This window comes from Onychostruthus taczanowskii, unplaced genomic scaffold (assembly GCF_017590055.1).
Source record: "Onychostruthus taczanowskii isolate IOZ18803 unplaced genomic scaffold, ASM1759005v1 scaffold15, whole genome shotgun sequence".
NCBI lineage: Eukaryota > Metazoa > Chordata > Aves > Passeriformes > Passeridae > Onychostruthus > Onychostruthus taczanowskii.
This window is the reverse complement of record NW_024498685.1, coordinates 504,145-526,987: the sequence shown is the minus strand read 5'-3', so window position 1 is coordinate 526,987 and position 22,843 is coordinate 504,145. Positions and strand designations below refer to the sequence as shown.

Sequence of the window (22,843 nt, the reverse complement as noted above, 5' to 3'; positions counted from 1 at the left end):
GAGAATTGTCCTTCATGGCAAGTTTAACTTAACACTCTGAAAAAAACCCAACAAAAAACAAACTAATTTCTATGACTCCTATGGCTTATCTGTTTAATGTGTTTAATTTAGGTATTTCACTCTTCAAACAGCAGACTATCTTTTCACTGCATTTGTAAAGCACCTACCTCATTACACCTGTTACATTTACTGGAGCTTATAGCTAGAAATTCAGTTGAAAAGGAATAATGATAAAATTGTCCTACCAAAAGCAGCTGCTACTTTAGCAGTGACATTGCAGCAACCCCAAGGAAAAGAGGTGTTCAGAAGTGTTTTAAGTCACCATAGCAGCAAACTCCCACAGGCTCTTTTGCAAAAGGAAAATCCACAGGATATGGTCCTCAAACAGTTCCAGTGTTACAGGAGTAACCAAGCCACCTGACAGGTACAGCTGAATCACTTAATGGTAGAAGTCACCTCAGGGAAAATGAACTGCTGTGATCATCTCAGCTTCAGGCAAATCCTAGGACTCCTCTTGAAGAAACACCTGGAAAATGAGTGACCCAAGAAGGGCAATTGTCCATTATTGAAGGCAATTGAGCGGAGAATTACAAGGGTATTTTAGCAGACAAATACCATCCTGCTGTGATGCAGGCAGTCCTGACAAGCAGGCCAGCTTGCAGTGCCAGAATTATTTGTACCACTGGTGTCAGAGAGACTCCTTTGCAGCTGAACCCTCACAGAGACCATAAAATGCTCCTTTTCCTATTCTTCAGCAGAATGATGTACTGGGAAAAGTGAGTTCTGTTCTGCACCATGTTATGGCACAGGGTGGGTGCACTGCACAGTGTGAACAGAGCACTCATCACATCTCTCAGACCCTTGTTACAAGAATTTACTAGTCTGGTGCAGTTGCTGCTCATTCTTCATCTGCTCTGTCACATTTCCTTCACTGCTTAGGCTGCCCCAAGTTACAATATCTGATTCTCACAACTGTGCACTTGGGTTTTTGTCTGCTCTACCTCAGGGGCAAAGTTTGGGATCAATTATGCCCTTGACCCCTGGAATGGATGTCACCCTAATGAAGGTGTAAACCTCATTTGATAAATGGGCTTCTGTGCTGGAGCCATGTTTTCTTCACAATTAGTATATTTCAGTAGCTCTTTGTAGTAAGCATCATCATATTATTTCTCATAGCATATGCTGGTGCATTTTCCAAGGCATTCAGTATTGAGGCAAAAGTGGCAAAGTCATCTGAGCCTGTAATTCAGTTTGATCATCCTTCCCATACAGAAGGCAGATGGATGGCATTTCACTGTAGCTGCCATGAATTTGCTGTCTTCCCTTCCTTGCTGACCTGCTGTTCTCTTTTAATTCCTGAAACCTTCATGGTGATCTCCATCTTCAAAATCTTTCCCAATAAGAGTTCTTGTGGATAACTGTTGGATTTTTTTCAGAGATGACAGAAATTACTTGGCAGAAATATCTAGCCCTGAGATATCATCACTGCTTTCACATTCCTCTGCAAAAACAAGTAGATCCATCAGACACAGGTAGCATCCTCATCCCTGTGCCATTTGAAAGGAGATAATGAGAAAATTCTGTGTGTAAGAGGACAACCTACAAAATGCTGAGAAGAATCCTCTGACTCATGCTCAGCTGGAGCCACCCTCAGACTTTTCATGATGCAGTCTCACAGAGAAAAGAAGCACTAATTATTTGCTTTCTTGAAAAGCCCAATCCATGCATCATGTTTAGTTTCTCTATGTATTGCCATTTTTTAACCACGTTTGCCAAGAAAATGAGGTGGCTGCTTTCTTGTCCATCTCTGCACATTGGCCTGTCTGTCTGGTCTAGTGGAAGGTCTCCTGCCCATGGCAGGAGGGTTGAAATGAGATGATCTTTAAGGTCCTCTCCAACCCAAACCATTCTATAATGTTATGATTCTGTCTTCTAATTGTTGGGCATTTTTACAGCACAGATAAGTGATTTGGGTTGTGAGGGTGGGAGGGGTATCACAGTATGGAGAATTTCTAGGAATCCATGTCACTGAGTTGAAGAGAAGAGCAGCATTGTAGCAGTGGGTATTTACAGGATGTCAGATACAGGTCTTCAGATATTTGAGCTGTGATGACACAAAGGCTCAGTGACCAAACTGTTATAACACTTCTGTCTCTGAAACCTCATTACAAAACTATTGTCTGTAAATAACAGCCTTTCTGGAATGGAATATTTTCTGCATAATCGCACTTCAACACTGCTCCTGGGAGGGTGTAACTGCAATACATCAAATGCACAGTCATTGCAGAGCCCACATTGCTGGCCTTCAAAAGCAGAGACTCTCTGATTGCTCCTGATCTAGTGTGCAAGGATTTACCAGGCATCCACTTCTGCAGCTCTGGGTGTGCCTGTGCCCTCCTGTTTGCTAATGTGAGAAAAGTAAAGCCAATTTGTCAGCCTGGGAACAGCTTATTTTTGACCCTCTCTGTGCTTCCAGTGCTCTGAGCTTTCAGGTGACAAATCTGTCCAGAAAATGGCTATGTAGACACTGTTTATATTTGTTCCAAAATGCCTTTAGGCATCACCTGGGATGCCCCTGCCTTTAGCAGTATTTTTGGCACCCCTTTAAAACTTGAAAAGGGAAAGGAGGAAAAAGAACTTCAGTCTTACAATTCCCCATTCCATAAATGTCCCTCACATGCTGATGTATCTCTCCCTGCTAACCCACTTTGCAAATTACTTATTATAAAGAGAATCACCACCTCTCTATCCTCAGGGTTTTTGGGTATCCAGGATTTTCAGCCTGTGAAGAAGGAAAGAGCTTTTCACAGCTGCAGTAGGACAACTCCTGGAACAGGAGGATTTGTGCAACACAGCTATGGATGAACAAGCCCAGAGCAGTGAAAGAGCTGAGAAATTACATTAAGTAAAGGTGAAGTCCTTTCACAAGGCAGCTTGTGAAAAAATCTCCCTTATTCTACACCCTTTCCTTCAGGATTGCATGTGTTATTCAACAAGGAGCTTTACAGCTCCTCTGCTGTTTCCGTATGATCCATAGGATTTGGAAGAAGTAGCCTGCAGATGTGTGGCAAAAGGTGAGTCAGCTTGGCACCATCTTCCACAAGGGCTATAGCTTTTTGAAATATAGAGAATCTGGGATGGATTCATGGAAAAGAGGGCTGTCAAAGACGTGAGTAGCTGAATGCAAGGATATTTTTTTGCCTAGTTACAATAGGTTCAAGTTGCCGCTCTGTTAAATACCTATTTGGGTATCAGCCTTCAGACATTTTAAAACCCAATTTCTTTTTAAGTTGAATTTTTTGTTAAAACTTGTCCTAAAAGAACAGAGGTGTTAAATAACCCCACCAGAATGCACATACTGTGAAATGATACTGACATTGCTTCAGTTGGCTCTATATAACAGTATTGTGCTGCTTCCTGCGCTGCAACAGGGAGTTGCTGAGCTGGGGAGGTGTGGGGTGGAAGTTCGCTGTGAGTCAGGGATGTGTGTGCTGCCAGCAAAGGATTTCAGCAGTGGAACAATCAGGGCTGTTTTGAGAGTACTGGGCACAGCATTTTCCTTCTTCTTCACCTTCTGAGTTTGATGCGCATCATCATAATCCCCAGAGAGAAAACTCAGTGGAACTTCGCTGCTTTCCTCTCCTGTCTGTCTCTGTCTTTTGCCTGAGGCAGACACTCCAAGGTGTCATTGCATCCTGTGGTTCTGACTCTCCTCTTTCTTACTTGGCTCCTGTAGCAGCATTTAGTTTTCTACAGGAAGCAGATTTTATCTTCCTCCCTCATCTCAGGTCATCTGTAATTTTAAAATCTTCCTTGGCATTCTGCTCACTGCCAATCTGTGGTATCTTCCTGCACATCTCTCCCACGCCCCTCAGCAGTGCCATGCAAACACCACCACATCCTGTTCCACCCAAGAGAGCATGCAACTCCAGTCCTTGTCACATAGCCAAACCACTTCTCCTTGTAATTCCAGGAGAGTTGCACATTCCAGCAGTGTCTCAGTTGCATCCTCCAATCTCACACTCTTCTCCATGTGAGGAAGGGATTTTCTGCCTAAAAGTGGAGAGCAAGCCACAGTGAAAATTTCTCCCATGGGCAGCTCTGCAAAATGCAGATTCCCCTGCTTTTTTCCCTCCCCACTTCATTATTAGTTCTGTCTTTGGTTCATCTCCTGGAGGGGCCAAAGTCTCTCACTTTTGATATCCCTGTGCTGTCCTAACCTCCAAATACTCAATTTGCATTACTATATCTCTCAGCCCTGATTCACCCCCAAAACAGAGTCTTGTGCCTCTCTGGAGCAGACAGTATAAAAAGTGTCAGCATTTCATTAGAGAACTGAAATAAGAAGACATAAATATAGTTGCTGTCTAAAGCAGGACTGTCAACAACATGACCTGGGATTCAAGCAATCTGCAATTTGATCTCTTTAAACCCTATGCCTGAGGGTCAGATCAGGTAACTCTCCTTCTCTGTTGTTCATCTGTTCTTCCAATGCTTGCCCCAGAAAAATAATACAAATGGCTTTTCTACATTTTCCCTACACATTAATAGCAATAAACTACCATGTCCTCCAGAATCCACAGATCTGGGATAAGTTTTGCAGTGGATTATGCAACTGGGCAAATTGGAGATGATGGACAAGACACTTCCTGGCAGAACTGGTCAGAAACCTGCTGAGCGTTATTATTTTTATGTCATTACACTGAAAGGTCTCAGGCAGCACAAGAGATGATGCACTTTTCTCCACTGACTCACTCCCACCAAGGTGTACCATGTGGAGCAGAGGCATTTTTCTTATTCTACTCTTCCAGATTGCTATCACAGGAGCCTTTTCCATGTGCCACAACAGCTTCCTCTGATAAGCTGAGGCATTAAGACTTAGCTTCTTTCCTACAAATGTATCCATAATCATTCCACCTCAGTGGCACAATCAGGGTTCATTTTAGATTCTGCAATGGCAAGACAAGTCCATCAGAAGAGCCCCTTTTACTTGGTGAGGACTGCAAACATTCACCCACTCTAAGGAGTACTGGGTAGGAGGTAAACACTTGGCTGCCTTGTTTTGGTTCTGTAGGACAAAACAGCTGTTAAAAATGTTTAAAGATGTATATGAGATGGCTTAGTACAGTTTCATTCAGGCAAAGTGCCAGGGCATGTTATGTAAAGTGTTGATCTTTCCTACATTTTAAATTGAATATAGAACAGTTGGGTTCTAGCCCTCCTTCCTGGCAACAGGCCCAGCCTCGGGCACTTCCATATAAACTGGGCTTCTACTAGCTGCCCAAGGTATCAGCAAGACTCAGAGACTGCAGAGATGATGGTGATGTTCTTCTCAGGAATCAAGAGAATGCTCTTCCTCTTGTTCCTCCCATGCTTTTGTTCTGGCCAGCTTGCATCTCCACTGCTGCATTTCCCCACCTTCCTGGCTCCTTCCAGCATGTTCTACCTCTGCTGGGACCACGAGGAACAGGAGCTGATGGGGTTGAGCTGCACATCCACACTGGCTGGGTGGCATGTGGATTCAGCCCTCATGCAGAGCTGCCTGGATCTGACATTGTGACAGGAGGTGCCTTCTGAAATGGCAGCATCTGCTTCTCTGTAAGCTGAACAGATTTCTTCTTCATCCCCCTTTGCCAAGGATCATGCTCCAAGTATGTTGGAAAAAATGTATATTGAAAGGCTAAGAAGACTGGGAAACTTCAGCCTGGAAAGGCTGAGGGAATTGCGATTGTTCAGCCTGGAAGAGAGAAGGCTTTGGGGTGACCTCATTGTAGCCCTGCAGTGTTTGAAGGGAACCCACAGGAGAGATGGAGAGAGACTTGACAAGGGCCTGGAGTGACAGGACAAGGGGAATGGCTTCACACTGACAGAGAGGAGGTTTAGATGGATATGAGGAAGAAATTGTTGCCTGTGAGGGTGGTGAGGCCCCAGCACACTTAAATATGTCAGGCATAGAATAGGACATCCTTGGGAATTCTTGTTTTTCCCACTGTCAGGCAACCACTAAGTATAGAAGTGTGATGTCAAAGCAGCTGGAGTTTAGAGGGGGAAAAATGCCACCAAGGCTGCTAAATAAAATCTAAGCTGTTTTCTTTTGCTATAAGTGTAAAAGAGAAACAGGCAGCTTAATTTTATCCAGATACAAAGAGTTTATACCAGTTTGCCAGTTTCAGTGGTTTTACTTTGTTCAGCTGTTTTCAGTTCCTCTTTCACACAACAGTGAAATATATGTTGCACAAAATATGTCATGATGTTTGTCTAAAAATGGGTAAACGTTGGAGTGAGTGAGGTAGCCAGACTTCCTTATGGTCATCAGCTGGTTGCAAAATGATTCTTGTCAAAACCACTTTTTAAATCTTTTCTTGGATTGTGACCCAGACAGGGACATTTTGGCTGTGAATTACTGCAGGAAAAGACAGAAGAAACACTTGTTCTTATTTGTTTAATAATGAGTTTTAAAAAGTGATTTGGGGTAAACCCAAAGCATTTAATTTCTCCTAAAAGAACATCCTGAGAGGAAAAATTTACATGTTTTATTTCAAAAGTATTAAACATTCCATTATTTTCAGAAAATATATTTGATGTTAACAATGATTTTTTCCTCCTTGGTAGTGCTACTCTTTGTTTGTATTAGAAGATAATTTTGGTCCCAAAAAAGTTACAGGTTTTTTTAAAATCTTTTATGTATCAGAAAATATCTCCCAATTATTATAGGTCTGGATACAGTAAGCAAGCACATTAAATACAGAAAAATCCACATTTGCTCAGCTGTCAAGCACATCCATTGAACCCAAGGAACGGATAGTTTGAGGGAAAGACATCCTAGTTACTGTAAGTGGAATTTTAGTGAGGTTTTCTATTTGAAATCTTCCTTCTAAACTTCTCTCTCTCACATCCGTGATTTTTGTTTTAATTTTCCTTTTTACTACAACCAAAAAAAAGTCATTATTCGAGTATTGTCAAGGGGTGAAAAACCAGCCCAAAAGGCTTGCTTTCACAAAGGAGGGTTGTTTTTCCAAGTGTTTACTGCATTCTTTGTTCATAATGTATATTTAATTTTAAATATTTATCTATTTCAGAGTAGCTGATTTGCAGACTACTTGTCTTTGAATTTGGATCTTGTAATGAAATCTTTACCAAATCTGTTTTCTTGATGAGGTACAGAGATGCATCGGACTCAACTGACCCCAGAAGATTCTTCACCTCTGACCTGAGGCTGCACAATGTAAATATTGGACAAGAGCCTGGTATATTAAAAATCTCCCCTTCTTCTGTCCTTCTTGGTCATGGCCACATTGAGTTTGGGATTGCAAAGGCCAAAAGAAGGACATGACTCATCTTGGAAAAATAGAAATAGAGCTGGCAAGAGTAGGAGTGAAGTGGGAGTGTGAGGGGTTATCTGTTAGGAAAACTCTGTCAGATGTTGCCCATGCCCTTAGCTAGAGTTTAGGAAGACAAATTCATTAGATACTAATGAATTACAGCAGAATTATTAACACAGACATTTCATTATTAAGACAGACATGGAGGGCCATTGTCCCATCCATTGTCCCACCTTAAAACATCTTTAAATTACTGGAGGTATTTACCACTCCCCATCATAGTTTTGTGGAAAATACACAATACCACAGAGAAATAATAAGTATACATTTAAATGCTGAAAAGTGTGGCTAAGTGCTCAGAAATATGATACAAACTACCCTGTGTACTATCTCCAGCATTAAGTTATGCAGCACCTCAGTATCACATAAAAGGATTTACAAGGGGAGCTGGAGCTCTGTTTTAACTTCCCCCCGCCCATGGTATTTGCACCATCCTTGTCAAATGGAGTTCAAAAGCATCAACTCAGTGGGGTATTTCATCTTCCTTCTTCAAACAGCACCAGCCCACACAGTCATCTCCCTCAAGATGCAGCAGAACCTGCTGATGAGCGTAGGCAATATTCCACAGGAAAGAGGAACATTATTTTTATGGCAAAATTAGTGGGATTGTTGCTATCATGTGCTTGTCACTCCAGAAAACCGGCAGTAAAAACCAAAAAAAGTTGATTGAACTCAATGGATGTTTCCTACACTCAGTCCATGTTACAACTGGCAAATTAGCAATGCATTTCTCTAATAGAAAAGAAAAATCTGAATGAAAAAAGAAATTAAGACTTGGTGGAGCTGAAAAATCACAGAATACTTTGGGTTGCCCTGAGAAGCTCTGGCTGCCCTGTGCCTGGAAGTGTCCAAGGCCACGTTGCACGGGGCTCTGAGCAACCTGGGATACTGGCAGATGTCCCTGCCCATGGCAAGGGTTTGGAACAAGATGATCTTTAAGATTCTTTCCAACCCATTCCACCTTTGTGGAGATGTGGAATGGCTTCCCAACTTTGTTGCGACAGTAGTCCATCTTTCATACACTTAAACAAACAAGCTGACATAATTTCTAGTTTCATTCCCCTGCTGGATTTCTCCCAAAGCCTCGCCAGGGCTCAAGGGGGAACCAAGGGAGTTGTCATTGATTGTGTACCCACCTAATTAGGCCAGATGTGGCCTTATCCAGTTTCTGGATATGGAAAGGTAAAAGCATGTTTTGCCAATAAACAAACACACACCAAACATACACATATAACAATAGCTCATTAATGATTGAAAAGTAAATTATATATATATATATATATATATAAAACATTTGGTTGGAAGGTTCATCTAGAGGCAGCTTTGGCTCAGGGCCTGTTGTTTAGGCCTCAGCACTTCAGCCTGCCACAGAATTTCTGGACATGTCTCCCTGTCAGGTCTGAGGGCCACTGCAAACCTTCATTTGACTACAATACAAACTTCTGAGTCATAAACCACCACAGAAACTGCTTCACTTCCTATTCTTTCTCTCACACATTTGGTGTTTGCTTGGCTTCTCTAGGCCTCTGATTATGGGACATGAGGCACAGAATACCAGAACACATCCCTGGCCCTTTGAAGAAGCCTCTGCCATGACCACTGGCACCAGAGGGTGTTCCAGATCTGATGGCCCTGAGAGAATATATCCATAATGGAAAATTGTCTTCCTGTGGAAGGAATAGGTTCAATCAGAATTGGTATTTATTTTATTAAAAACGACTCAACTTTTTCCTATAGTTTGTTCTAAATCAGAAAAGCAATGTGTTATATTTCTATAAAGACAGGAATACAGTAATCATTGAATCATAGAATGGTTTGGGTTGGAAGACACCTTAAGATCATCTCATTTCACCTTCCCAGTCATGGGCAGGGACACCTTCCACTATCCCAGGTTGCTCAGAGCCCCATCCAACCTGACTTTGGACAATTCTAGGCATGAGGCAGCCACACTTCTTTGGGGATCTGTACCAAGGCCTCACCATGCCCACAGAGAAGAATTTATTCCTAATATCCAATTTAGCCCACTCTCTGTAAGTGTGAAGCCATTTCCTCTTGTCAGACACTCCAGGCCCTTGTCAAGAGTCTCTCTCCATCTTTCGTGTGGCTCCCTTCAGGCACTGGAAGGTCACAGTTAGGTCACCCCAGAGCTTTTGTTCTCCAGACGGAAAAATCTCATTCTCTCAGACTTTCCTCATGGCAGAGGTTCTCCAGCTTCTCAACACTTCGTTTGCCTCATCTGGACTCTCTCCAACAGTTCCATGTCCTTCCTGTGCTAGGAGTCCAGAGGGAAAAGAGGTCACACCTCAGCCTCCTTTTCTCCATACTGGACAAACCATGGAATCCTCAGCTGCTCCTCACAGGACATTCCTTCCAACACTTCCACCAGCTTTGTTCCCTTCCTCTGAGCCTCCATTCAAGGATCTTCACATCCTGCTTAAATTCTAGGGCCCTGGGCTGGTTTTAGCTGGGATAGAGTTAATTTCCTTCATAGCAATTGGTATTTTGGATTTGTGCTGGAACAGTGTTGAGAACACAGGGATGTTTTAATTTTTGCTGAGCAGAGATTAAAGAGAGTCCTCTGTTTGTCATCCCACCACACCACTGAGGGGGCTGAGGGTGCACAAGGAATTGAGAGGGGACACAGCTGACCCCAACTGCCCAGAAGGATATTACAAACTTGGAAAGCAAATGGATAGTTTTGTTTAGGCCACATTATTCCAGCTGCTGCCTTAAGCACCTTTTGCGCTTCCCAAAACAAGCTGGACCAATCTCACTTTCTGATCCCCATTTTGCCTCCAGAATTCCCTTGTAGAGAAGCAGAAAATGTCTGTGAGCTGCACAGAGGCCACAGTGCTCAGGACACAGCAGGGCAAAGTGTTTTGTGTGTGGGTGGTGAAGCTTTGGGAACTCAAGACACTTCCAATCCAGAACCACTTCCCAACACAGGTGACTTCAGGGAGGCTGTGAACTTATATTTCCTTATGTTACTGACATAAAACCCTTGTGCCATCAATAGATGAAGTAGAAATAGAATTCTCTTCTCATTAGAAGTTGATGCATGACCAGAAGAGTCAAGAACTTCCTCCTGAGGGTTGGAGAGGGGAGGGAGCTCTGAGTTGTACCCAACCCAGAGTGTCATTGTCAGAACAGCCAACGGAGGGAAAAAGGAGAAGCAGCAACAAGTATGGCAGAAAATGTCCTTTATGCTGACCTGAACTTGCCTGAACCAACTAGACCCAGAATCCTAATGCTCCCTGATGTCCAAGGTAGGTCTGAGCACTGAGCTTTCTTTGCATTCTCCAGTCTCTCTCCCACATATGTTGACAGAGTTCCTTGGAGCACCCAAGTCCCAAAGAGCACAAGGGAAACATGAGGGCCAGTGCTGGAAAACTGCAGGTGGAGTGTCTAGAGAGGGTTGTTTATATTTACAAAGGCAAGTTGTTGGGAGATCTACTTTTCTCTTGCTAAGGTGCAAGTGTGAGGCAGTATGTCTGGTGTGATATTAAGAGTTGTTTTATCCATTTTGGAGACCATTCCAGAGCTGAACGTCCATTGCTCCTGGTCCTGGCCTGTTGTCCCCCAGCAGACTGAGATTCCTGCAGCACACTGCCCAGGATGGAGTGGCTGCTGTTGCAGGTGTTCACAGCAGTCTCCTGCACCGTTGTTCCTGCTCCCTGAGCAGAGCAGGCACTGCCTGGGGGCTTCTCCTCCTGCTCTGGCTGTACAAACTGCTTGTTGAATGCACAAGTCTGAAATTTTTCATGGACAGGTTTAGTCTGATTAAGGATCAAAGACTTTGCAAAATTCTAACCGAGGATTTATCTTTCTTTAATACACTAACAATTTTTACATAAATGGTTATACTGGTTTTTCAATACCTGCCTTAAAATTCATCATAACAGTTAACAGACTTCATAGAGTGTATTTAATTTTCATTTTTCTTTCCTTTCTTTCTAACCCTGCTTTCATTCTGGCAGAAATTATTTCTTGCCATCCAGTGCTTTTCCTTTGCAGAAAGTGTGAACCCTCTGCATGTCTTTTCAGATGGGTGGAGTTACTAACACCCAGGAAACAGGGTTTTACCCCCCCTTTCAACAGATGAATTCAGAGCTCAATTGACCACAATAGATGCCACCTGATTACAAGTTCCATTTTCCTTATAATGTAACCCATGTATTCTTATCCAAAATTTTGACAGATTTCTAGCAACATTTTGCTGTTTCTCTGCTCGTGCCTTTCAGGGAAGCCCTTACCAAATTTCTATGTGTTCTCTGAATTTATGCACAAGATTTCCCAGATATTGTCTCCAGCTTCTGAAAAAAGCTCAAAACCCTGATTTCTGCCTTACCTCTTTACAGTGATAGAATCCAGGGGGTCAGTTTGAATATCATGATGACTTGGAGAGTTTTACAACATTGCAACGTCCTATTTTTGATTTTCTACCCACTTTTTATCTCTCTCTGACCTTTATTTCCTCTCTACAGGTTTTCTTCCCTGCTGCTTTGTATTTATTACCTGCAGATGGTAAAACAGATTTCACTATTCTCCCTGTTATCTTGTTAATTTAGATAAAATCTTGAACCTCTCCAATTTTAGCACAATCTGCAATTTTCAGGTTTGATGTTTTAGTCATTCTTACCATTCCTGTTGGGATGAACAACCTTAGGCCACCCTTGACACTTTCCTTCCCTTTTGTCAAGACTGACAATGTGAGTGTGAGCCCCTGTCCCCTCTGGTATTGTCTGCCTTGAAGAGAAACCAGATCTCTTCCTGCCTCTGTCAAGTGCTCCAAGGGTGAAAGTGTCATCATGGATCATGGAATCAGAATACCCTGAGCTGGAAGGGACTCACAAGGATCCTCTAGTCCAACTCCTGGCCCTGCACAGATACCTCCTGTGGATCCCTGAGAGCATTGTCCAAATGCTGCTTGAGCTCTGGCAGTCCTGAGGCTGTGACCATTCGCTGTGGGGCCTGTTCAGTGCCCCAGCACCCCCTGGGGGAAGAACCTTTCCCTGATATCCAATCTGACCCTGTCCTGACACAGCTCCAGCTGTTCCCTTGGGTCCTGTTCCTGGTCACACAGAGCAGAGATCAGTGCTTATAACGAGAAAAATATAATTTGTACGTAGTTATCCACAGTCACGTCAACCAGATGCTGTCCTGTGTTCAGCATTTCTCAGAATTTTAGTCATTTTTGTTTCATTTAAGTTGATTCTCAGCTCTCTCTGTGCTCTGTTCTTGTTCCCAGGCTCAGATTGTACCTATGCAGAAGTGAAAGTGAAAGCCCAAGACGCAAATGCTGCAGCAAACTGCAAATCAGCAGGTGAGTTTAGTTGTCTGATAAAGTGATGGGAATTTAAACAAGAAGGGCAGAGGGGCTGATCCTGATCTCCCAAACACACAGTGACACAAAACCACGAGGAGGCAGAAGGATACAATTGTCTGCTTTCCACGCTCAGAGCAGGGGCAGCCGAGGTGTTGCATTCTGTGCCCCTAAACACTTGTTGGCTTTCCTGGCAGAGGGACAGAAGGATGTAATGGGCCGCACCCAGACACCCACCGAGCCCAGGCTCCTGTCCCCAGAAGCAGGGGAAAGTGAACAAAGGAGATGAGGAAGCAGAGGGAGGGCATTGATTGCAAGGACTCTTTTCCTTTTCACCTCTCCTCAAACCCATGGCATGTTGGGATCTGTTCAGTTTCCTGAGCACAGGGGTCCAGAGCCAGTGGGGAAGCACCAGGACATTGAGCCTGGATCCAGCCTGCAGATCTGGAAGGCTCCAGAGTACCAGTGGGAGCCTAAAAAGGGCACCTTGGAATGCAGAGGAAAGGGGCTTCTGTCCAGATGTTCCCCTAATGTTTATTTTTCTGTTCCTCTGTAGGTAAAAGCCGTTGTTCCAGAAAATATGTCGCTATATTGGTGGTGATAATCCTCGTACTGGTCCTGGCAGTATATTTAGTAATCACATGTAAGTTCTTTTGTTAGTGTCATAACAGCCATTTATTTGTGTCTCTCTCCCACTGTCTGATGTCCAGGCCATGACATCCAAAGCCAGTAGGAACAGAAGTTTGGTTTGAAGGCAAAGGACAGCAGTTTTTATCCAACCATAGCTGTAAGAGGATATCTGTAAGAGAGTTGAGTGGTTTGAAAGTTGAAAATTCCAACAGATTAAAAAGCCAAAATCCCAATGAAAAATGGACAACATTCAAATAATAAGGAATTTATTATACAAATGTTTTGAAGAAACAAGTTAAGATTTGATAATGCCTGCCAGTAATACAATTGCTAAGTGGGAGAATCCCACAACCTGATGAGGTTGTATCATGAGACCAAGATGTCCATAACACCAAAAATCTTAAAATAATTATGAATTAAAGTTCATTTGAAGGAGGAACTAAATCACATCTCAAAAGAGTTTGCTTAGGATAATGGGATATTTTGAGCTATGTAAAAAGATAAATTATATTTTATAGAAAAAAAATCTTACTTCCATCAGAAAAAAAAAAATTAAAAAAAAAAATAAAAAAGACCCAATTGTTATTTCCTTTAAAAGTTTTCAAGGTATCATTTTAAAATTTCAGATGGTTTTGCTTGTTTCTTTCCATCCTTTGATAGCTGAGAAAACTTGTGAAGCTTCCACAACCAATCACTCTCCAGTCCCAGAGTTTGCCACCTGCTCAGAGATGCACATGGGGAAGATAGGGCAAAGTCTTTGATCATTGGAACTTAAAAAACAAGGCTGGGGTAGGCAAGGCATTCTTTTTTAAGGCAAAGAGTTCAGGATTGATGTCTGACAGTGCCCTGACATTTATAAATGCCAAACAGCAAAGGGTGGTGCAAATTAAAAACAAATACTGAACCAACAGAAAATAAAAAAGTGTAATTTGCATTTAGTATAGCTTTAAGTCCAACACTGAAAGAGGAGTTGTCCTTAGACGTAGATCCAGGACGGGCTTTATTTATAGTTCTTTTGTGGGGCTCAGTACTGGCTTTGAACTGCTGCCGACCTGAAAAAATACTCCTAAGTAAATTGAGATCTAGATCAAATTTGAGAAATGAAATCAAGGTAGTTTTTAAGTTCAAGAGCACACAGGTTTCACTTGTGCTCCAAATACAAACTGTTGCATTTTGAGTTTATTCTAAGTTTTAGTTTTGTATGAATTTTCCATAGGGTCTTGTTAACAAAGACACTGTTGTTAAGATGCAACTTGTTTAAATGAACTTAAGTGTTGCCTTTTACTCAGTGGAACCTTTCCTGACCATTTTATGATTTTTATAGTAGACCCATGAGCAAAGAGGCAGAGTTTGCATTCTGTGTTGGGTGATGGGGGCGTCAGAGAGGTCCAGCAGAGCTCTGACCTCTCTGAGTGGCACTGTGGCCACTCCTTGCAAGCAGAAATTGTGTTCTTATTTCCAGATGGTCCAACTGCAAACAGCCAACAGGAATTAACAACAACCATCCCTGAAGAGGCACTAGGTAGGTAATCCTCTGTCATTCCAGAGGGAGTTTCCAGAAGCCTGTGGGATTGACTGTGAAGAGGGCAGCTGAGGGTGTGTGACTGTATTTTGTTGAGAAGAGAAACAAAGAAAGAAAACCTCTCCCATCTCAGGAATAGAAACCTGATCATGGACACTCCCAGGATGAGCTCTGGAAGGCACAGGAAGAACCATCCCTCTGGAAGCCCAGCAATGCAGGGAACAGGATGGATAATGTGCCTCCACTGCTTTTCCAAGGCCCTCAATTAGCAGCCTTTGAACTCAGTGCAATTCCCTGTGGCTCTTTAGGAGTTGCTAAGCAAAGATGGGAAAGGCTGGATCATGTTTGCTGTGCTGCTTCCTGTCTGGCTTCTGCCTGGTGATTCTGGGCTGGTATCAGCTCCAGAGGCTGTGGGGAAATCCCTTGTGCTCTAGTGACAATTCTCAGCAGGAGCACACAGGCATTTCTGTGGCTGGAATTGCCTCTCTGTCCTGTCTTTTGGTCAGTGTGAATATGGATTTTACACACCTCTTCTTCCCTTCTGCAGGCTGCCCCCCACCATGGAAAAAACGTGAGAGAAAATGCTACTTCTTTTCTCCAGAGGTGAAACCAAAGGACTGGAATGCCTCCCGTGCAGAATGCACTGCCATGGGCTCAGACCTGGTGGTCATTGACAGCAGGGAAGAGCTGGTGAGATCCAGCTCCTGGGGCAGCTGCTTGGGGGGCTGGAGCTCCCTGGCCAAGGGCTGAGCAGTGACACTTCTGCCAGCTCCTGTCACATGGCATTGGGCTCTGGGACCTGCTGCCACCCATGGACACCCCAGCCCTGGCAGTGGGAGCAAAGCCCTGCACAGGGAGAGGCCTCCTGGGGCTTGGAGTCCTGTCCCTGGAAGCTTCTGTGCCCAGGCTGATCCCATGGCAAGGAGCAAACTCCCTGCCCAGCTGGCTGGGCTTTTACAGGCATTTAGCACACAGGCCATGGAGGCTGGACAGACACTTCTTTGTCAGAGCCATGGCTGTGACAAAACCTGAAAAGGCTTTGCCATCCCCATCAGAAGGGAAAAGTGTCCTCAGCCATCAAGTCACACCTGTCTGACTGCAAAGTACAGCTGTAATGGCACCACAGGTGTATTTTTACCTTTATTATCTTCATAAGAGGCCTCCAAAAGGGAGATGATCTTCAATAGAAATGGAAAAATGCAATCTATGGAGCTGTGGGCAGAGGTGGTGTGGCTTGGATGCACACTGCACTCTCTCTGCTGGCTGTCCAGCACTGAGCCTTCTGTGCCTCTGGTGAAGAAAATGTCATTTTTATGTGTTCCCATTGGCTTCCTTTTCAGAGATACCTGCACTCACTATCAAGATATAACTACTACTTACTTGGTCTCACATACTCTCAAGAGGAGCAGAAGTGGAAGTGGATCAACAACATGGAACATGACCCAGCCATGTGAGCTCCTTCCAGCAAGTCCCTGCCATGCAATATCTGGGAAGAGGAAAATCCCAAAGCCAGAGTGGAGAGCCCAAGGGAGATCAGGGACTGTGGTTTGGGGGAACCTGATTCCTGGAGATGCAGGTGCTTCAGCACATGTCTGTGCCAAGGAAAGGGAGCCTTTCAAGGCCAGGGAACACAGGGCTGTCCTGTAACCATGGCAGGAGAGGACACAGCTGGAGTTCTGCTGGGGAAGGGTCTGGCTGGGTGGATGCAGCTCCCTGGGGAAAGGAAGGAGACAGGAGGCAGGGACAAAAGAGAGGGTGATGTCAGCACCATTGGCTGGCGGGAATCAAAGCAGGGGAATATTTCTGGATGGGAAAGCATTGCCCAGAAACTTTTGTGGAGCTGTGGGGAACAACAGTGAGGAATGGGAGGGAGATTCCAGCAAGGCAGTTCCTGGTCCCAGTGACAGTAATACAGCTTAGCAGGTGCCACTCTGCCTTTCACTGCATGTCAGGAATGTGATCACATTTGACTTTTTTCCCCTGTTCAGGTTCAGTCTAAGCAGAAAGTATAATGACTATCACTGCACAGTCATTGGATTTGGTGAAGTACATACTGAAAATTGTGGTGGATCCTCAACAACACAAAATATGTGTGAAAAAGCTGCAACAATGACAAAAAGGCATCAGAAGGAGAGCTAAAAACAAGAGGTCCAGGCTGATATGTTATGCCCAGCTTCCTGTAGGAATTGTGGATGGGATGTCTCATTTCTCTATATCTGCCCAGTCTCTGCTCCCAGGCTCTCCTGCAGCCTCTCTCCAGACTCAGGGCTGAGCTCAGCCCACCCTTTCCCTGATGGTGTCTGAGCCTGGGTGGATCCCCTCTGGAAGAGCTGGCACTGGCACACAGGAGGAGTCTGGGATTGTCTCATGCCAGAGGTGGCACTTCCAGGCAGGCACTGCCAGGGGAGAGGAGTCCAGCCTGGGGACAGGGGTGATCCCAAACAGATCCTGACTCTGCAAGTCACATCCATCCACAGCCCCGTGTTCCCAGCCCTGCCTGGGGACAAGGAGACCCTTCCCCCCCTGGCCACAGCCTAGCCTTGCCTGCAGCCACAAGGGAAGGGCAGCACAGATTTCTGGCTGGGATCCTGTAGGGAAGGGCAACCCCAGAGCCTGCGAGGAGATTGGGAATCAGCCCAAGGGAAAGGCTCCTAAAGCAGCAAAGCTCTGGGCATAAAATCAGCTCCAGTCCTGTGTGGGGAAGGGAAGGAATGTCAGATCTTGGATCTGCTGGGGAGGGCACAGGATGGAGACCAGCAGAAACTGCAAAGCCTGGAGAACAGAATCCCAACAGCAGCTGATCTGGGCAGAAACCAGGACAATGAAACCCATAGTGACCTGTGAAGGAGCTGGTGAGAAGCATGAGAGTGACCCACACTCTCATGCTTCTCACCAGCAACATGGGAATGGCAACATGGTGCTCTGACCTCTTTTCACTGGAGATTGATCACAGAAGGAAATGATGCCTGAAGGCTTTTCCTGCTCAGAAATGTTCAAGCCAACAGCAGAAATAGCTGGCATCAGGAAATCAGAGTTGTGTTAAGAAACAGGGAATGTCACCAAAGCTCTGCCCATGTTCTTTAGGGGCTCTTGGGATCCTGGGCCTTGTGTGACTCCAAGAATATTTCTTCTTGCTGTGTCCTTTAGGCAGAATCATTCCTCCTTTATTGGTGCTGTTCATGGCTCTCTCCTTCAGCTGCAGGGTGGAGAAAGCTCTGTGAAGTCCTTGAAGAAGTGACACTGATATTCTGGGAAAAAATTGCTCAATCAAAAAATCCATATACAAAAAATTCCAATGTTGTGGCCATTGGAAGGGGAAATGGAATCCTACAGGAAAAACTGTCTAAACTGAAAGCACATTTTGACATCCCTCACACCAGCCATCCTCCTCACTGACTGCTCACATCAAGATGTTTTGGAAACGTATTCCCAGTTCTTTCCCTGACTTTCCATCCCTGTTGCGGTGTGTTGTCATGGTGTGCCTCAGTTCCCCTGGTTTCTCCCTGAAGTTTCCTTCCCCAGGTGGTGTGTCAATCACCTCTCCTTTCCCCACCCTTGACCCCTGCTGGGCATTGTCTATCAACCCAAAAATTCCAAGGGGAGCATCGAGTGATTGGCGCAGGTTCAAAGGATGCTCTCCACCCCTTGGGGAGCCATTGGCCCACCCAGGTGTCCCTCTCATCTGAGACCCCCTCCTCCCCCTGTACCTGGTTGGCGGTCCCTGTGTTCCCTCCCCTGCCCCTCTCCGCAGCTAAAAAGGCAAGCACACCACGCAGTTGAGAGTGCTGTTGGAGTTGTTGCAGGATTCAGAGGCCATGCGGCCCGAAAGAAAAACCCTGGATTAAAAACTCTGCATCAGGACCCGCTCTTTTCTTCACCATTGCCTTAAAGGTTTCTCCAGCTCAGGAAGGCTCGAGGAGTGACCCCCTCAACAGCAAGCTCCAGCCCACAAGCACTGGGGCTCGGGACATGCCCGGACTTGTCTCCACATGCTCAGCTGCGAGCACAGGCACTGAACAGCATCTCTGGGGAGGAAGGACCACAGGTGCCACTGTTTGGTCAGCAGCCAAGGCCAGACAGACCAAGGCGATCCTGTTCGGTAATATTGGTAAAATCCAATACATCCCCAAAGAACAGAGTAAGAACATGGAGCTGTAGCAGAACAATCCCAGTGTCAGACCCCAGGATCTGTACTGTTATTTCAGAAGGAAGCTGAGCTGGAGGGGTTCTTTGCTTGCACTCATTTCACTGGAGAGGGTGGGAGAGCATTCTGTGTTGTACTATAGATTTCTGCCTTCTATTTTCATATTCCAGCTGCCCTGATCCCTTGGATCAGGTGGGCTCTTCTGAAGGTAGGGCCAGGGAAAAGCCTCTTCCCTGGGAGCCACTGACCCACAGATGAAGCCTTCAGCAGGCAGCAGAGGCAGCAGCTGTGCATCAGAAGGGTGGGAAGGGGAAGCCACCATGGGGCCAGTGTGGAACTGCACAAACTCCATCAGACCCAGAAAGCCACAGGAAGTTTGACTGAAAGTGCTTTGTTTCCTCTGTCTCTGTGTTGTTCTTGTTCACAATTCTCTGATCTTGTGACCTAAATTTTACAATAAACTTCCACTTTACAGCTTGTGACTCTTGGATTACCTCTGGCATCCCTACTGCAAGGGAAGGGTGAAACATTTCTTTCTCCTTCTGTGCTCAGTGCCTCAGAGAATGTCAGGCTGGTTTAATTCTTGCTGCAGCTGGGCAATAGGTGACACTCCCTGAGACAGGCCAGGCTGGCAGCACCAGCCCCAGAGGAGAACATCCTGGACACAGGACTGGCTCCATTAGTGATCTTTATCAAGGAGAACCTATGACAGGAACACCTCCAAGAGCTGATCCTTGGGGCTTGTCCTATTTCTATGGACCTGTATCCCAACTGTGTCTCAAGCCAGCTGTGGTATTTAGGATACACTTAGTGGAAAAAATGCTCTGAGGATCTTGGCAAAAATTACAACTAAAGGATTTTGGTTTTATTGCAGGAGAAAACAGTAAATGAAGGCAAGGTTCTCAAAAGAAACCACCCCAAACCATTAAAAAGCCCAGAAGCTGTTGCATAGAAGTAACTAAGCAGAGACAGACATGAACAGACATCTCAGAGATGAGTGATATTTTATGTAAACAAAAGAAGTTCATGCAGTATTGCACATGCAAACAATTTATCTGGTTCTAAATGACAAATGCACCAATGCAAGAAATGGACCTCACTGCCAAATGGGCAGTTCAGGGAGGATGCACTGCCAATGCAGATTTGCTGTCAGAACAGCAAGCAGGGCTCAGGACACACAGAGAACACCTTAAATGCAGCACTTACAGTGTCACAGAGCTGGCAGACTGGGTTCCTTTTTAGCACACACTGGAGTTTCTGGAACCATTTTCGGTTTGTGGCTGCAAAGGCTTCAAATGGTGAGTGACTTTTCAAGGTGCTAAGTGTGATGTTTGCTCTGTGGTGAGTCACAAGTTATCTATAAAGGAATTCTGTTCTTTCTTGGGAAGTGGTCCATGGGAATCTCATGGGGTTTAACAGGACCATGTGCTGATGCTGTACCTGGGATCAATCCAGGCTGGGGATGAGCAGAGGGAGCAGCCCTGGCAGAAGGACTTGGGGGTGCTGTGGGTGAGAGCTGGCCCTGCCCCAACCCAGAACCCCCCTGTGCTGGGCTGCACCCAGAGCCCCAGGGCAGCAGGGCAGGGGGGATTCTGCCCCTCTGCCCCGCCCTGCTGAGTGCCCCTTGTAGGGCTGCATCCAGCCCTGGGGCCAGCACAGGAAGGACAGGGAGCTTGCTGGAGCCAGGCCAGAGCAGGGACACCAAGGGGATCAGAGGGATGGAGCAGCTCTGCTGGGAGGAAAGGCTGAGGGAATTGGGATTGTTCAGCCTGGAGAAGAGAAGGCTTTGGGGTGACCTCATTGTGGCCTTGCAGTGCCTGAAGGGAGCTTGTAAAAAAAGAGGGAGAGTGACTTTTTACCTGAGCAGATAGTGACAGGACAAGAGTGAACAGTTTTGAACTAAAATAGAAAAGATTTAAAGCCGATACTAGGAACAATACTCAGGGGGTTGCTGAGGCCCTGGCACAGGCTGCCCAGAGAAGCTGTGGCTGCCCCATCCCTGGCAGTGTTCAAGGCCAGGCTGGATGGGGCTCTGAGCAACCTGGGTTAGTGGAAGATGTCCCTGCCCATGGCAGAGGGGTTGGAATTAGATAAAGTCTATTCCAATAGAAACCATTCCATGATTCTATGAGTCTCAAAAGGTACTCGGGGATTATTTGGGGTAGCAGCAGGCAGGAGGCAGCACCACAGGATCCAACTCTGACTTTTCAAGTCAGTCCCACGAAAGCCCTCTTGTACAATGCCATGCTTTTTCCTTAGAATGTTTGCATTTTTCTCCTTACATCATGGCAATATTTTAAAGTAACTTTCCAGTGATTCACTTTGGAGAATTCTGCCTTTAGCCTTCAAGAAATTCCTGTCTTGTTTATCAACTTTTATTTTAGGAATTGTCTGGAGGCTTCTTCGCCAAACTGATCAGGGAAAGTGAAGGTGAAGGTGAGTGTCTCAGTTACAAGCATCTGGGGTTAATAACAGTAGTTTTGAGGACCAGATGATTCACAGCTATGTTGACAGCATTTCTCAGAGGTTTTTTTTGCCAGCCTGGAGAATCTCCTGCAGCTGTGAGAATTACCTTCTGTAGTCGTGGGTGAACACAAAGAGAGCACTCACTTCTGAATGCTCTGTGGTTAAAAGCCACAATGCTATTTTTGACCTCAGTGACAGGCAGGAGTGAATGGCAGGAGCCCAAGCCACTCCTTCAGAGCAAGAAATGCTGAATAAGCTGTTCTTAGAATGCCAGCTATGCACACACCAATGTTCCACTGTCTCCTTGTATGTGAAACATGCTCTACATCAAGCAGGTACTGAACCTCCCTGCTGCCCTAATTCCACATCCCCTCTCATCCTCTGCCCTTATGGATTCATGTCTTGAAAAACCTCTGGAAAAGTCTCCAGCTTGTGCTCTCTGGACCCATCACCTCTTCTCTCTCCTGGGGATCCTCAGTTCCCTAGCCTCCCTGAAGCCACTATGCCTTAAGCCTTGTCACACATATCCTTTGGATTCCTCTTCATCCTTTTATCTTTCCTGTTCTTCCCCAGTGCCTTCCTGGGAATTTTGACCAGTCCAGCTCTCCCAGTTCAGTGCTTAAATGAACTCCTGCTGCAGGCAAAGGCTAAAATCAAGCACAATTCAAATTATACTTATGGAAGTATAAAGTTTATATGGTTCTTAATAAGCTGAAACACAAACACCTGGAGATTATTTTTAGCAACTCACCACTGCTCAGAATCCTTGGCAATCAAAGTAATTGGAGACTGCAGTGAAAGCTTAAAGTGTAACCTCCCATTCCTATGGTTTTCTGTTTGAAGTTTCCTGCCCAGGTACAGAAGGATGCTTATTTTGGATAAACTACTGCTGAATTCCTCACCAGCCTCACACAGAGCCCACATGATGACTTGGAAAGAGCTGTGTTCCTCAGGCTGTTTGAACACACAACACAGCCCAGATCTGTTGTAAGTATAGCAGTTATTGTGCAAAACCACCAGAGGAAATGGATGATATCTGTGGCCCTGTCTTCCAAGCAATGCTGAAATTTCTATTGGACCTTCATCCCCAAGGGCAAGCCAGCATCATCAGGCTTTATGTTCTTCTAGGTAAAGGAAATCACTGGCCAGGGTTTCCAAAGAGGTTTAAGTAATCAACATTTAAATACTTGATTTTACTCTCCTTCTCCATACAAAAGAAGAAAAATAATAAATATGGAATAAATAAAATTGGGGGGGGGGGGGGAAAAAAACCAAAAAAAAAAAAAAAAAAAAAAAAAAAGAGGGGGGGGGGGGGGGGGAAACAAACCATAAAAAAACCCAAAACACCAAAAAAACCAAAAACAAAACAAAACAAA

At 45.0% G+C, this 22,843-nt stretch overlaps 1 protein-coding gene across 1 annotated transcript; it reads left to right on the top strand.

The window, feature by feature from the left end:
- The first annotated feature begins 10,566 nt into the window (after positions 1–10,566).
- Positions 10,567–16,996, top strand: LOC121332923 (C-type lectin domain family 5 member A-like). Its single transcript, XM_041398847.1, has 7 exons — positions 10,567–10,648; positions 12,631–12,705; positions 13,262–13,348; positions 14,798–14,857; positions 15,405–15,547; positions 16,198–16,307; positions 16,846–16,996. Exons 1-7 carry the CDS (start codon positions 10,567–10,569, stop codon positions 16,994–16,996), a joined length of 708 nt encoding a protein of 235 aa, XP_041254781.1.
- The last annotated feature ends 5,847 nt before the right edge of the window (positions 16,997–22,843 follow it).

Coding starts and splice junctions, on each gene's coding strand:
- LOC121332923 (XM_041398847.1), top strand. CDS start 10,567: ATGGCAGAAAATGTCCTTTATGCTGACCTGAACTTGCCTGAACCAACT. Junction 12,706..13,261: donor AGCAAACTGCAAATCAGCAG/GTGAGTTTAGTT, acceptor GTTCCTCTGTAG/GTAAAAGCCGTTGTTCCAGA. Junction 14,858..15,404: donor CATCCCTGAAGAGGCACTAG/GTAGGTAATCCT, acceptor TCCCTTCTGCAG/GCTGCCCCCCACCATGGAAA.